General features: G+C 47.2%; 5 protein-coding genes across 5 annotated transcripts in view; 2 read left to right on the forward strand and 3 right to left on the reverse strand.

Annotated features, from left to right (window-relative positions):
- Positions 1 to 221: 221 nt before the first annotated feature.
- PAAG_00954 (urease) lies at positions 222 to 3507 on the reverse strand (the record flags this gene model as incomplete). Its single annotated transcript, XM_015844192.1, has 5 exons — positions 222 to 350; positions 953 to 1132; positions 1210 to 1269; positions 1397 to 3073; positions 3166 to 3507. 5 exons carry the CDS (start codon positions 3505 to 3507, stop codon positions 222 to 224), a joined length of 2388 nt encoding a protein of 795 aa, XP_015700973.1.
- Positions 3508 to 5866: 2359 nt separating this feature from the next.
- Positions 5867 to 7179, forward strand: PAAG_00955 (hypothetical protein; the record flags this gene model as incomplete). Its single annotated transcript, XM_015844193.1, has 3 exons — positions 5867 to 6248; positions 6301 to 6623; positions 6694 to 7179. The coding sequence occupies 3 exons, from the start codon at positions 5867 to 5869 to the stop codon at positions 7177 to 7179; spliced, it is 1191 nt and encodes a 396-aa protein (XP_015700974.1).
- Positions 7180 to 7366: 187 nt separating this feature from the next.
- On the forward strand, positions 7367 to 7900 carry PAAG_11190 (hypothetical protein; the record flags this gene model as incomplete). The annotated part of the gene is made up of 2 exons (XM_015846883.1): positions 7367 to 7465; positions 7601 to 7900. 2 exons carry the CDS (start codon positions 7367 to 7369, stop codon positions 7898 to 7900), a joined length of 399 nt encoding a protein of 132 aa, XP_015703490.1.
- Positions 7901 to 10041: 2141 nt separating this feature from the next.
- On the reverse strand, positions 10042 to 11280 carry PAAG_11191 (hypothetical protein; the record flags this gene model as incomplete). The annotated part of the gene is made up of 2 exons (XM_015846884.1): positions 10042 to 10577; positions 10683 to 11280. The coding sequence occupies 2 exons, from the start codon at positions 11278 to 11280 to the stop codon at positions 10042 to 10044; spliced, it is 1134 nt and encodes a 377-aa protein (XP_015703491.1).
- A 2557-nt stretch (positions 11281 to 13837) lies between these two features.
- PAAG_00958 (hypothetical protein) overlaps positions 13838 to 14198 on the reverse strand; it is a gene marked incomplete at both ends in the record, with an annotated part of 2602 nt that continues 2241 nt past the window's right edge. The window contains one exon of the mRNA XM_015844194.1: positions 13838 to 14078. Within this exon, the coding sequence (XP_015700975.1) occupies positions 13838 to 14078 (241 nt within the window). The remainder of the gene's footprint in view (positions 14079 to 14198) is intronic.

Consider the following 14198-nt stretch of genomic DNA (forward strand, 5'->3'; position numbering starts at 1 on the left):
GTTCCTATGGGAAAACTCCCAAATCCTCGTAAAAAAAAACCCCATATTACCTATTTCTCATTTTCCAGTTTGCAGATCACAGAGCCTCCAATTACAGCAAGTGTGGTCATTGAAGATTCCAGTATCTAAACAGGTGCAGTAGGAGACGATATTTGGTCATTAAGCAGACCCCATGCTTTTAAGGGGTGCTGGTTAAGGAAAAGAAACATTCCACCCTGCTCTTACGACTTATCTTCTCCTTCCCCATAATCATCCGCTGCTGGGTTTTGCGTTTCCTTCTGGAAACCAACCATAAGATGTCGGTTCACGCCTTGTTTGTCAAGTTCCGATACTCCTGGGTACTCTAGCGTCTGGTGTAGTACCAAAAGCAGCAGTGTCAAGCAAACGCAGAGAATCACGAGAACTGGCATCACGCAGTTAATTAATAGGTCTGTCTATATTCCAACAACTACAAAAGATATAAACACATTTACACCTTAGGAGGAACTCATGTTCCGCTTGCTCTCCATTCCTTCCTATCAACAACCTCTCTGCAAGCCCCTTTACATCAGTCAAATAATTATATTTAACAAAACTCCTCGACACGAATGGGAAAACAAATTTCTTCTCCAAGAGACAGCAACCGCAATCATCCATCAATAGACAAAATACTGCTGCGTCAGGTGTAATCGAGAAGCCGGCTCCGCCTCACACAGCATCCCGTTTGCTTCGACAGTCTATATCAGAGGAAATTGGGGGAAGGCATTGCGTTAGCAAAGATAATTGTAGAACCTCCAGAATGAAAAATTTGAGAATACAGACGAATACCAATTGGAACGCCACCCCCTAATGAGAACCGTGGGCGGAGAGTACCTCCTGACAATGAAAGTTGGGGCTGGCTTCGCGTGTGGGATGTGGTGTGGAATGGGGTATTTTGATGTCGACAAGAGACAGTGAGGTAAATAGGACTTACATAACGCTCCGAATCAACCTTCATCTTTGGCATGACGTCGTTATATTTCATATCCTTCTTGCCGATATCTCGACAATTACGCACCGCCTCAACCCGTTTCTTGATCCCGTACGAATCAATGATGCCCAAACTCTTGGATGCTTGGGAGACGAACATGATGGATGTTTGGGGCACGCGTGCCTAAAATAGAAAAGTGTATTAGTGAATGACATATGCAGGAGAGAGGAGCGGGGGAAACAGGGGATGATAAAACTAACCCCGAACATATATCTCATCACAACGGGCTCGATGGTTGGAATCGATGCGTTTGGATCACCCTTTGGTTTTAGTTGTTAGTAAATATGTTTCATCTTCTATATAACCGATGCAAGCCATCCATCTTCTTAACCAAGCATATATGATACCCAAGAAAAAGGGTAGAGAAAGGAAGGAGCTTGCACATACCACCATCGCCGCGGCAATCATCCCAGACTTCAACACCATACTTGGCTTCGTCCCAAAATTCGCAAAAGTCCACAAGACAAGATCCGCCACCTTCCCAACCTCCACACTCCCAATAACATGACTCATCCCCTGCGCAATTGCTGGATTGATCGTATATTTGCTAACATACCTCTTGACCCTGAAATTATCTGCGCCGGTACCTTCATCCTCCTTCAGCGGCCCCCGTTGCATTTTATTCTTATCCGCTGTGTTCCACGTGCGGAGAATAACTTCTCCACAACGGCCCATGGCCTGGGAATCCGAGGACATCATGCTGATGGCGCCGAGGTCATGGAGTACGTCTTCCGCCGCGATAGTCTCGGCGCGAATGCGGCTTTCGGCGAACGCGACGTCCTCGCGTATGTTTTTGGAGAGATGGTGGCAGACCATGAGCATGTCCAGATGCTCATCAAGGGTATTCATGGTGAATGGGCGCGTGGGGTTGGTGCTGCTTGGTAGGACGTTGGGGTGTTCGACGACGGAGATGATATCGGGAGCATGTCCTCCCCCCGCCCCTTCTGTGTGGTAGGTGTGGATTGTGCGGTTCTTGAATGCTTTGGTAGTTTGTTCGACAAAGCCGGATTCGTTGAGAGTGTCGGTGTGGATAAGACATTGGACGTCGTATTCGTCGCATACGTCCAGGCACGTATCGATTGCTGCAGGAGTACATCCCCAATCTTCATGTAACTTGAGGCCTGCGGCTCCGGCACGACATTGTTCCCGTAGGCCTTTAGGTCCACTATCGTTCCCTTTGCCAGTGATTCCAAAATTCATCGGGAAGTGGTCACAGGCCTGAATCATCTGCTTTATTTGGTTTGGCGCAGGCGTACACGTCGTTGCGTTTGTTCCGGTACTGGGGCCTGTGCCGCCTCCAAACATAGTGGTAATGCCAGATGCCAGAGATTCATTAACCTGCTGTGGACAAATAAAATGGACATGAGTATCTATGCCACCGGCAGTCACTATTTTCCCTTCACCAGAAATGACATCGGTGCAAGCTCCAACGACCATCTTCGGATGGACACCATCCATAATATCCGGGTTTCCCGCCTTCCCAATGGCCACAATATCACCCCCCTTAATACCTATATCAGCCACGTAAATCCCACTCCAATCGATAATAAGTGCGCTCGTAATAACGGTATCAAGCACATCATCCGCACCCCTCCCTGAAGCTTGGCCCATGCCTTCTCGTAGGGTTTTACCTCCGCCAAAACTACACTCATCTCCATACGAGGTCATGTCCTTCTCAACCTTCACCCACAAGTCCATTGAGCCCAACCTGACAAGATCTCCAGTAGTCGGGCCAAACATATGCTCGTACGCTTCTCTATTCATAGAAAACGGCTCGATACGTGTCATATCCCCAGCAGGCTGGGGAGTATGCGCGAACCCAGCCCGCTGGAGCCGTTCGATAATCTCGTCCGCTCGACCGAGGTCTACCTTCCCGTTTGCAAGGAAATTGCCCCCATGAATTATCTTTTCCCCGGCTATCTCAACGAGGGTAACCGTTTTGGAGTCTCCCGGTTCAAAACGTATAGAAGTTCCGGCAGGGATATCGAGGCGGTAGCCATATGCCTTGATACGGTCAAAATCCAGCTGGGGATTGACCTCGATGAAATGGTAATGGGAACCAACCTTTGACTCCCAGGAAAACACCGTATGTCAGCAGGCCGCAGAACCCAAAAAAAGAGAATTTGGTAGGTGCGGATTAGAGAAAACCAACAAACCTGAATTGGTCTATCCCCCCTGCTAGTCACTTTAAGGCTCAATCTCTTCCGTCCCGCATTAAGTACAATCTTGGCCTGCTTAACGGGAATAACCGCGCCAGGCATTTTCAGCGGGTGATAGTCTTCCGGGTCAGGATCTGGGAAGATGTCATTTGAAGGTACTGGCAGGAAGCTACCATACAGTGCCTTTTCCAGATCACCGTCCTCGGAACTGATGGGCTCATGGACGGTTACTAGATACGTGCCAGAGGGGAAAGTCCCCTCGACGAACAGTTCATGGAGAGTGGAGGTCACAGATGGCAGAACATGGCGGCGTCCCAGCATGGTCTTGCCTAGGGCCATCAGGTCGGCAACCGTATGGTTCCCATCCCGGATAAGCTGTGGAAGGTCAGCAAACGATCAGCCCTGTTTGGTAATGTAGATGTTGATGCTTTTTTTTTTTTTTTTTTTTTTTTTCTTCTTTTTTGTTGTTTATCATGGAGATATATGATTCATATCGTAGGTTAAGAGAGGAGTAGGATGGGGTATAACGGACCTCTTGTATGTTTGACGCTATTAATGCCTAAATTTCTCTTTCAAATCAGCAACCTGTGGAATTGGGTATTGTCATTCCATATAAAGCCTCCCACGACTCTAAACCAAAAATTAACTTAATTGAAGAAAGAAATTGGCCCACGGACGGTTGCCTCCGCATGGTTCAATCTGACTCCACGAGCCAGACGTCGTTGAGCAAGAAAGCCCAGTTGGGAGATGGTGAGCTTGTCTATCTGTTCGAGAGGAGAGGTCAGCAAACAAGGAACAGCTCAGCTGCGAAACCGCAACGATAACAATAGCTAACTAGTTAACTACTAGTCATAATAGCTCATGATGGAAGCTCAGGATTGTGCTGTATCCTTCGACTTCAATTGACAGGAATTGAGTGTAAACCATAGGTATGCCAGACACAGAAGAAGACTCGAGAATATAAAAAGTGCAAAGTAAACCAAAGCGTATCTTAATTACCTCTCTCGGAATTAGCTGCATCTTCCGGACCGCAATCAGTTCTCTTCCTTAGCTGTAGAATACCGCATTTGCCTGCTGCGGAGTTGAGTTCACAAGGCTGCTCTGCTTGGTTTTCTGCAGTGCCTAGTGGAGCATGTGAAAACAATAATAATAATAATATTAATAATATTAATAATAATAATATTAATAAATTAATTAATAAATTAATTAATTAACAAATTAATAAGTAAGTAAGTAAGTAAATAAGTAAGTAAAGAAAATAAAAAGAAATTATAAACGCTGAAGAAATGGTTGAAAACGCTGAAGAAATGATTGAAAACTCTCTGTTGCGCTGCCACAATGATATATATATAAATGGTAGATGACTCCACTACACGACTCGACAGTTGTGGGTAACTAACGTGACTCGCCACTCTACGCACAAACCACTCAATGCAAGCCTCTCCAACTAACCTACAAATTCCACGGATTTCTCAAGAACATAAGAATATATATATATATATATATCATTATATGGGTAGACCTATACTAAACCCGTATACTTATTTCAAAAGCTGAGATGATAATCAAATTGAGGCAGCTGAAATGTATGAAACACAATTATTGTTGTAACTCTCCAAAAGGACGATTACCCCGCATGGGGGCGGCAGCTGGATATTGAGATGGGCCTAACCGATTACAACGAGGAGACCAACGACGGAGTGGTTTGGTTAACAAACTAGGCTTTGTCTAATGTTGAGACGTTTGGCGGGTTATCGAACCGTGCTGCGGGCCGCTAGTCCGTTAATAGGAAGCGTTGCCTCCCACCTCAGGTTCATTGGGGGCAATAAGTGAGCTGCCCAACTAGTTAACTCAATAAATATCTGGTTATATAATTAATAGTGTAATTTATTTCTAATAAGCGTCCAGAGGACTCCCTGAGATGCAGAGGGTGCTTGGGACTCAAGAGACCATAGCTTATCTACTCTTTTAACTGCAGACAGTGGCAGAGGCAAATGGCCCATCGGGGTGCTGTATAAAACCCAGCCTTAGGTTTTATAGAGGCAGTTTGGGCACGAGAAAGCTGGTGAAAGGCAATGGAGGAGGCCTATAGGTGTGATAACTAAGGAATAGAGGCCCTAGAGGGAGAGAGTTAAAAAAAAAAATATGCAGTTTATGTTTAATAAACAATACCTAAATATTACTGGTCACAGGAAGGGGGCCGGGGGCCAGGGGCCTGTGTATAGCTATAGGCCTTCCCCCCTAATACGCCCTACACAGCCTAATAGCTAGGGGTGAGGAGTATACTTGGGTTAGCTTCTGTCTGGATGCTATTAAAGGTTATTAGGAGAGTCTCATAGAGATTATCCCCCCATAAGCTCTATATGCTTAACTAGCACAGGTCGATCACTTGAATATGAAAAATACGAGGGAAATAGTGTGTTGAAGGTAGGTGGGTTGGTTGATTTGATTGTTTTTGGATGGTTTGGATCGCTCGGTGGTGAAATACGTAAGTAACAGGGGGTAGCTACCATCGTTGAGATCATGCCTCTATTATTTTGGATGCGAGAACTTCCAACACAGTGGCAACAGGTCTTGGAGGGCGAGATCCTCTCCGTCCTCGCGGCGGGGCTATAAAAGTCCTCTATCAGTGCTCTATCAGTCCTCGATCCTCTTGAGCTCCCTCTCCCTCGGAGGAGCAGGACAAGCACTCACAAAAATGGCACAGCGACATCCTCATCAGGCCTCTTTTGAGGGGATTATCAATGTCTCCGCTTCAGGGCCCTTGATAGCAACCCAGCGCGCCAGGGCCAGGAGGATTTTCTACAGCATCGTCGACTATTTCGGTCCCCCGCCTAGTGACCAAAGACCTTCTGAATACAACAGACCACTTCTTGTCCGATACACCTACGAGTTTTCACGTTCTGAGCTATCGCAAGACACGTTTCTGCGCGCGTTTTTCGAATTTATGAAATGGGATATTGCTGAAGAGGATGAGGCCAAGTTCAATATCAATCTTGAGAATGAAACCATGAAAAATGAGCTGCACACAAATTTGACTCTCTTTGCTGACTTTCTATTTGATAACTTTTTCTTACCACGTAACTATGTCCCTTTATCCACCTCTGGTGAACTTGACCAACCTGCTTCTAGTTAAGGCTTCTGGCTTTCACAACGCCCAGCCCACCCCAGCCCACCTCTCTGTGATCGAAAAAGCATTGGGAGGACCACAAGAGTTTATTGCGACAACAGACCGATTATCTGTTCTTCGAGGTTCCTGTCTAATCCGGGACCATAACCGCTGTGTGATCTCACGTGTTTTTGACGGGAAAGAGGCTCTGACTCGTCTAAGACGAGATGGAGTTGATGCTCAGGATGACGAAGGAGACCCGCTCCATGGACAGTCAACCATGATATTAGAAGTGGCCCATATCATCCCACATTCCTTGACACAGGCAAATGCGAATGCAGAGCTGGTACGTTCCCATTGCTCTGGAGAAATGAATCACGGTTGCAGTTGTCCCTGCTGCTAAATGGCTTGCCTAGGACGATTCGAAGAAAGCCGCGCTCTTGATTCTGAATATGTTTGATTACGATGTATCACACGTCATTGACGGTGTCAATATCGACGGCCCCTTTAACGCAATAAGCCTTACGCGTGATCTTCATACCTATTTTGGGAACTTTGAGGTCTTCTTTCAGGCTGTTCCTGGCCGGGATCATACCTATCTGATTGATACTTTTCTCCCTCAGGGATTTTTGCACTATCTTCCTGTCAACCGTTCACTTTATCTTGCTGCCGACCGGCTCATAGATGCCCCTTCCCCCCGGCTCCTTGCTATCCACTGCGCCATTGCTCATATTCTTCACCTCTCTGCGGCGGGGGAGTACATTGACCATATCCTTGGAGACATGGAAGAATTTGGTGTACGAGAAGACGGTTCCACGGGACTGGGCTATCTGGTGAAACTGAGATTCGGCGGTTGGCTCGATAGAGGGGACCGGAAAAGGACCGGGAACTGGTGCACATAGGCCCAGACTGTTTGTCTAGAGAAACTGATATCAGGGCCAAGCATTCAAAGCCAGGTGTGTAGGTCCAGGGACCTTTTTTAATATGCTAAAAGACTATGGCTCTTCCAGAAACGAAAGAGTAGTTGTGGAGTAGTTGCCCATAGTCAGCCTCTAAGAAGGAATTCACTCATGTCAGGATCCGTGTGTCATGGAAAATGCCAAGGTATCTGCTAGGCCCCCAGCATTTCCTCTGCTGGAGGAGCGGCAGCGGGAGGTGGACAGAACACGACAGAGGGTGCGATACAGAGTGAGTGGCACCATGCGCAAAAGAGTTCAGAGAGAAACAGACCGTGATTGATATCGAGCGGCAGCTCCCTGGCTTGGCCGTCAACTATTTGGCCCGTGCAGCAGGTTCTGCAAAAGGAATATGATATGTCGCCAGCACTGGTCCACCTTCTGGCTTCTGGAGGGGCTTCTGACGTGGCCAGCCTCAGACCCCCTGGAAGATGAACGGCGACAGCGCAACGTAGGTGTAGAGGCCGTGAGGCAGTTCTGTGACTTCCCCGAGGGTGGTCTCCTTGGAGAGGAACGACCAAAGCGAAAAGTGCTGTCCGATGGGGCTCTTCATGAGGATATCCAACCAGAGAAGAAGGTCAAGCTGGAGGATCGCCCATCACCCTTTTCATGGGAAGAGAAAATGCCGGGAGGGCGAAGAGCATATCCGACAGTCCAAGAAGCCTAAAATCTGCTTGCAGTGTCGAAAAAGGTACTCCAGGCATCCTGATGTCCTGAGACACTTCCGGTCGGCGCATCTCAGTGATCGTCAATGCAATTTCTGCCTCCTCCCGCTCTGCGACCAGAAGGACCTGCAGAATCACGCAGCAGCAGCCCTCTGCGTCCGCACCTGAGCAACTGTTACAAGTTATCATTATTTTGGGAAACCTGCAAATGTACTTGCACCAAGATGTGGACAACTAAGCACTTTACATGTGAGCTCTGATGCATAACTAGTATCAGGGTATAAAGGCGCAAACCGTCTGCGCATTTCGAATGTATTCGTCATTTTTATGCTCCGTTAGGGAATTTGTTGGAGCGAAGCATCTTCTCTCCATTGCTAATCGAGAGGTGCCAATCAGTTTCGAGCATAGTTGTTTATGCACTAAAGAGGTGGTCTTAAAAAAGATTGAGTCCCCTCTACGATGACTATTGTACTAGCTCTCAACATTGATCGTCATCGGGTCTTCGTTGGGCCTAAGAGGCCTGTATGAGGGGGGAAGTCCATAATTTACTATATAAAAAATAATATAAATATCAGTATAAAAAATCTATATTAAAATATAAATTATAAATATATCATTTACAAGGCTGAAATTATTAAAGGAAGAAAAAAAAAAGTAGATATGTAAAACAAAGAAAAATAAGGCTTTAATAGTAGTTATACAAAAAGAGATATAATTTTTTATAGTTAATATAAGTAAAATTATATATATTTACTAGTTAAGTATTAATTGTTAATTTTCAACTAAAAAAATAAAACACTTCAAAGATTTTTACTTAGAAATCTTATTTAATAAAAGTAAGTGATTATCGACCTCAAATCAGTAACCAGGTCGGTATCTCATAGAACCTTACAAGCTTGGGGTGTCGGAAAATATCAAACAAGCACTCCTCATGCGGACTGTAGCTTGTCGCGGCAAGGTAAGAACTGATAATAAAGCTACACCCAAGTAAAGAAAAGCTTGAATGTATGCATATACAGCTAATTCTTTCAATAATGAAGCAAGGCCTTATAGCGGAGCTCAATAAACTGAAGCCTGTTAAACCACCCAACCCTATCCCTACGAAAACGCCCTGCTCCCCTTTATTTCCCCGCCTTGTCTCCCGCAGCCTACATTGAAGTTACACGTACACACGTACACACAAACCCGGCTGTACATGCACACAGAAAGCTACCAGTTAAAAGCAGCCAGTGAAGAACGTGGGAAAAGGTTTTCAAAGAGCAGTACAACCTTGCAGGAAATCAATACCCTATCTTATTTATCAGGTCTTTTTTTTTCTTCTTCTTTCTCGCAAGGCTCTTGAAAAGACCCTTTTGGGTCTAGAGTCCAGGGTTTGTGCTGCTCTCAACCTCCCTGGGGCGCCCCACACATCTCCACCCGCTGCAGGATAGATATAACTAACCCCCCACAACCATCACTATCAACGGTTGACACTCCACGAAAGGTCTACACATGATGGTGGTATAGGCCTTGTCAGCAGTTCAAATCAATCAATTTAAGGGTTCGAGAACAGCCAAAGGGCTCGAGTAGTTATCCCCAATCTTCTCTCAGCCCCTTCAGCTTCGCCCTCATTTAACTAAACAACTATCATTTGAAGAAAGGTTTAGAAAATTATAAAAAGAAGAAAAAAAGAAAAATATCACTAATGCTTTTTCTCCCCATGGTTCGCATTTTGCATAGTCAATACTCATATCATCATTTTGGAAGCCTGCAATTGGGAATCAGAAAAAGAAAACGAATAAGTGACGCAGAGAATGGAGGGACATGTGTGGTAAAATATTTCGGTCACGGACATACTCAACGTACGCCATAAGCACAAGCACAAGCACAAGCACAAGCACAAGCACAAGCAGAAAGCGTTTCATTGCAAATTGCAAGGAAAGAGAATCAAGGGAAATAAATAAAAAGCCACCAGAGAATTTCCCAAATCTCAAACCCAACTCCCATCCATCAATTCATCCATTTCGCACGCACAAAACACAAAATACATAGCCATTCGACAAAAGCAAAGCGACAAAGGGGGAATTCCCAAGGCAAAGAGAGAAAAGAAGCAAAGGGAAAAATTAACCACAAATTCCAGCCTCAAGCCCCAAAACCTCCCCCGCTACTCCGCAGCCTCACTCTTCCTCTTCTTCTTCCCCTTCTTATCTCCCCTAGGCATCTCCGTCGCTGCCGCCACAGTAGCCGCAGTAGAGCCCCTCTTAGACTTGGTCCCAGACGCCGTCACCTCCTCCTTCTCCTTCTTTCCAGCCCCCTTCCTCTTTTCCAGCGACCCTTTCTTCCCGCTCACCCCACCAGCAGGCATAGCCGGCTTCCCAGCATCTGCAACAGTCCCCCCAGTAGTGCGACGCCGCTTATTCGAGCGGGGAGGCGTAGGTGCCTTGACAGGTTCAGGTGAGGCTTCCTCTTCCTCTTCCTCCTCTTCGTCCGCTGATTCCTCGTCAGACTCGTCAGATTCCTCTGTGGATGCTTCATGGGTGTGGGTGGGGACGACGGTCGTGGTGGCGTGGTGGACGCCCTGGTGTAACTGGGCGGCAGCGGCTTGGGTTGTGTCGTCATCCGGGACTGGAGGCCGGCTTTGTACGCACGCATTTTCTCGTGGTAGACTGCTAGGTTGTCTGCGTAGAGTTTTTTCCAGATCTGTTGGGAGAGAGATGTTGGTCAGTCGCGTCCCAATGTTTTTCCCCCGTAAGGGCAGGTAAAATATGCAGAATAGTGTAGGGATATTAGGAGAAAGTGTAAAACATACCGATTTCTCCTCCTCAGTCATCTCCGCCCACCTCCTCGTGCCTTCATCCGCCACCTCCTTCGGGCGCGCATTAGCCCCCAACTCCTCCGCAATCGTCGCGCGATTATGCTGCATATACAAAAAATACGGCGTCAACGCCCTCTTAGGCGCATTGGGATCATGGGGGGCACGCTTGCGCTTCATCTTCCCCGGCAGAGCAGCGCCGCCAGCTCCGGCGCCCAGGGCGTCCGGACGACCGCCGGGACTAAGGCCGCGGGTGCCACCCAGGAGGCCATTTTCGAGCAAGAGGCTGGAGGTGATGCTGCCCAGATCGAGGGTTGAGGGGCCGCGGTTCAGCACGGTGTTGGCATGGTTGATGTAGGCGCGGGAGAGATCTGAGACGGCAGATTGGAGGGTGGCGAGGGAGACGATTACCTGGATGTATGTTAGAGCTGAGGGGTTGGTGGGACTAGTTTTTGTGGCGGTGTTGAGGGTGTGGCTGGCGGTTGTTATGGGGTTGCTGACGTTGACTATGGCGTCGAGGAGGGATTGGGTGGAGGGGAATGGGGGGATGCGAGACGGAGGAGGGGCCAGGGTTGTGGCACGTGAAGGCATGGTGAAGGGGGATGGGGATGGGGAGGAGGTGGGTGGGGGATAAATAAGGGAGAAATACACGAGGATGGGAGGAAGGGTGGGTACAATGGTTACAGTGCAGTGAGGAGTGGGCAACAGTATAACTGGGGCTTCGGGGCTTAGAAGATAGGGAAGAGGAGGGTTGAAGGCTAATAAGGTTAATGAGATAGATAGAGGGCAATGGGGGAGGGGTTGATGCCTCCGAGGAAATAGGCAACGCCAGCTGCCCCGAAGGACTTGGGTGGCGGTGTTGTTGTAGTTGTGGGTGATTAATGGTTGCTGCTGTTTGCGTTGCCTAGGGGCAAAAATGAGGGGGGGACCGCACCACCAACATGGGAACAGAAGAGGAAACCCCTTCAGAGAGAGAGAGAGAACAAAGGGTAGGAAAAAATACACAGCGCCAGCCACCAAGGAAGATTCCAGAGAATGATCAGTGTTCAAATCGACTTACACTATCGCGCGTCCTGGTGAAGTCATCAATGTTGACGGTCACAATCGCAGTGCTATCCTTATTCTTGTCTTCTTTGCGCGACATCTTGGTTTGAACCGCGATGCTCTAAGGAGTAGCTAGGCAGGTAGCTAAAGATGGCACTGCTGGTTGTGCGCGTTGAGGATTATAGGGCTGGGTGGGATATTGCCTACTGAACGGGCAGCGAAATAATTATTATATTAAATGGTGGGAGGGAAGTATAAGTAGACAATTCTTCTGCCGTGAATTTTTTTTTTTTTACTTCGTTTTCTTTCTCTTTTCTTTTCTTTTCTTTTTTTGTTTTTGTTGGGGGTGTGGGCGCGAGGGGTGAGAAAAATAACCAGGGAGAATGCAGGTGTATCCCGCAGTGTGTATCGACAGGCGTGGCGTGAGGCGGGAAGCGAAGGAGAGGGAAAACAGAAATTTGAAATAACTTTGGGGGGAGGGCGGGACACCTAAATATTAATTTTGGCCCGGGCGTGAGGATCGCTGGCGAGGTTGGTAGGGGCATAAGGGCTAGCAGGGTAGGCGACCCCTCCTCACACACATTGTCCACGCACACAAAGACAAGCGGTTTATTAGGCCACTTCTTAATTAACCCAGCCCGTCCAAGCCAACGCTGCTTTTAGGCGGTCTCGGCTAAGCTGGGCTGGGCGGGAGGGGGGGGGTTGGGTGCCCCAAGGGTTGCTGCCAGTGAGTGCTTATGATTAACTATTTTTGGTTAACTAATTCGTTAGTTATGATGGGTGACTGCTCTGCCTTAATTTACTGCGATGCCCTGAGAGTTGCTGGACGCTGCAGGCTGCATCTCCTCCCCCCCCAGTGCCTGTTGCTATTGGCTCCGAGCCTGCAATTCTTTACCCCCCTCATTCGGCTCGGCGGCTCAGCTGGTGACCACACTATCACTCTCTGCTCACAAACCCTATTATTTCTTTACACTGAATAATATATAGGGCACACACACACACATCATCATCATCATCATCATCATCATCATCTCATAATAAATGGAAATTTCCCCTCCAGCAGCTGTATTATTTCTCTGGCATTTCCATTTTACTTATCCTCGCCATACAGACATATGGAGTGAGGAAAGGGCAGAACAAAACTTAAGCCTAAGAAGCAGAACCAAATTAAGCGCAAATTCATGCTGTGTATTTATTATTATTATTATTATTATTATTGCCCAATGCGGTGGCAGCATAAATATTGTTGAGCATTGATCTGGTTGGAGTCCCTTGTCACTGTTCGGCTGTGGGTGTGTCTGCAGGCTAAGCCCCCAAGGGAAGTTTTAGTGAGAGAAACACAGAAAACTGCTCGACCCCCACCCCAAATGCAACCAAAGCAGCAAACCCAACTGACACAACAGCGCAGAAATATTTGCCGCTAAATCACCCGAAAACCTTCCGTTATTCCCCCCTCCCGGCCCCGCTACAACTTCCCATCAGGGTCGACTCTCCAGCTAAAAACTTTAGTTAACTAAGTAAGAGTTACTTCTGGTCTGTTGGGGTAATAGTTAACCACATTTCCCCCCCAACGCTGGTTCGCAGCCACGTGTGTGTGTGTGTGTGCCGGGCGCTGACTTCCACGCACTCTTATCCATATCACTACGTAGTTACACAAATCCACCCAGTGTGATGCATTCCGCCCCGAAAACAGCACCGTTACTCAGCTACTCTCCATTAGGCAGAGGTGTCTTGAAAAAATAAGAAGCCAGGAAGATTAACTATTATGCTTGGGATTAAACCCCCCACCCCGAAAGTCACCTCGTTTTCTTCTCTGTTAAGGCATTCTCTAAAAGGCAGCGGTATTTCTGTCGGAGGCTCTTTTAGGTATGGAGTTGTTGATATCATTGTTCTTCGTCAACCTGGGAAGTATGTTAATATTTAGGTGCTGTTCTGTACGGTATCCTGCCATGACTTTCAGTTGATAGAGCTAAGTATATTTTAACGGTGTTCTCATCAATTCGACTTTCTGAAGTTTGTAACTACATGAACCCTTTAAAAGTACCACACCGTTTCATTCCAAGTCCACTTTAATTATATAAAACTTACACCCTATCTTCAACCTTCACAGTTCACAGCTCACAAATTCAGCCTCCTCCTCTGTATGATTATTCCCAGCACTGATTGGCGAGCCGAAACTTGTCCATGCCTCATAGGTCCCGCTCCGAGCGGCACGGTATGCGGTCATGCGGCACCTGGTTCTGGAAGAAGTGACGGTTTGCAGGGAGTCAAAGGCCGATGAAGAGAGAGAACATGTGCTCTCGCGGTCGGATGGGGTATCAGATGGGTCTTGGTCGCGGTCGTGACTATTATTCCTAGCAAATGTTTGACTATTGTCGTCATGGGATGAGCGTTGTTGTTGCTGTTGTTGTGAAACTGGGAGTCGAAGGGCTGGAGTAATTTTTTTTTTTTTTTTTTTTTTTTTT

Source organism: Paracoccidioides lutzii (genome assembly GCF_000150705.2).
Source record: "Paracoccidioides lutzii Pb01 unplaced genomic scaffold supercont2.2, whole genome shotgun sequence".
NCBI classification, from domain to species: Eukaryota; Fungi; Ascomycota; class Eurotiomycetes; order Onygenales; family Ajellomycetaceae; genus Paracoccidioides; species Paracoccidioides lutzii.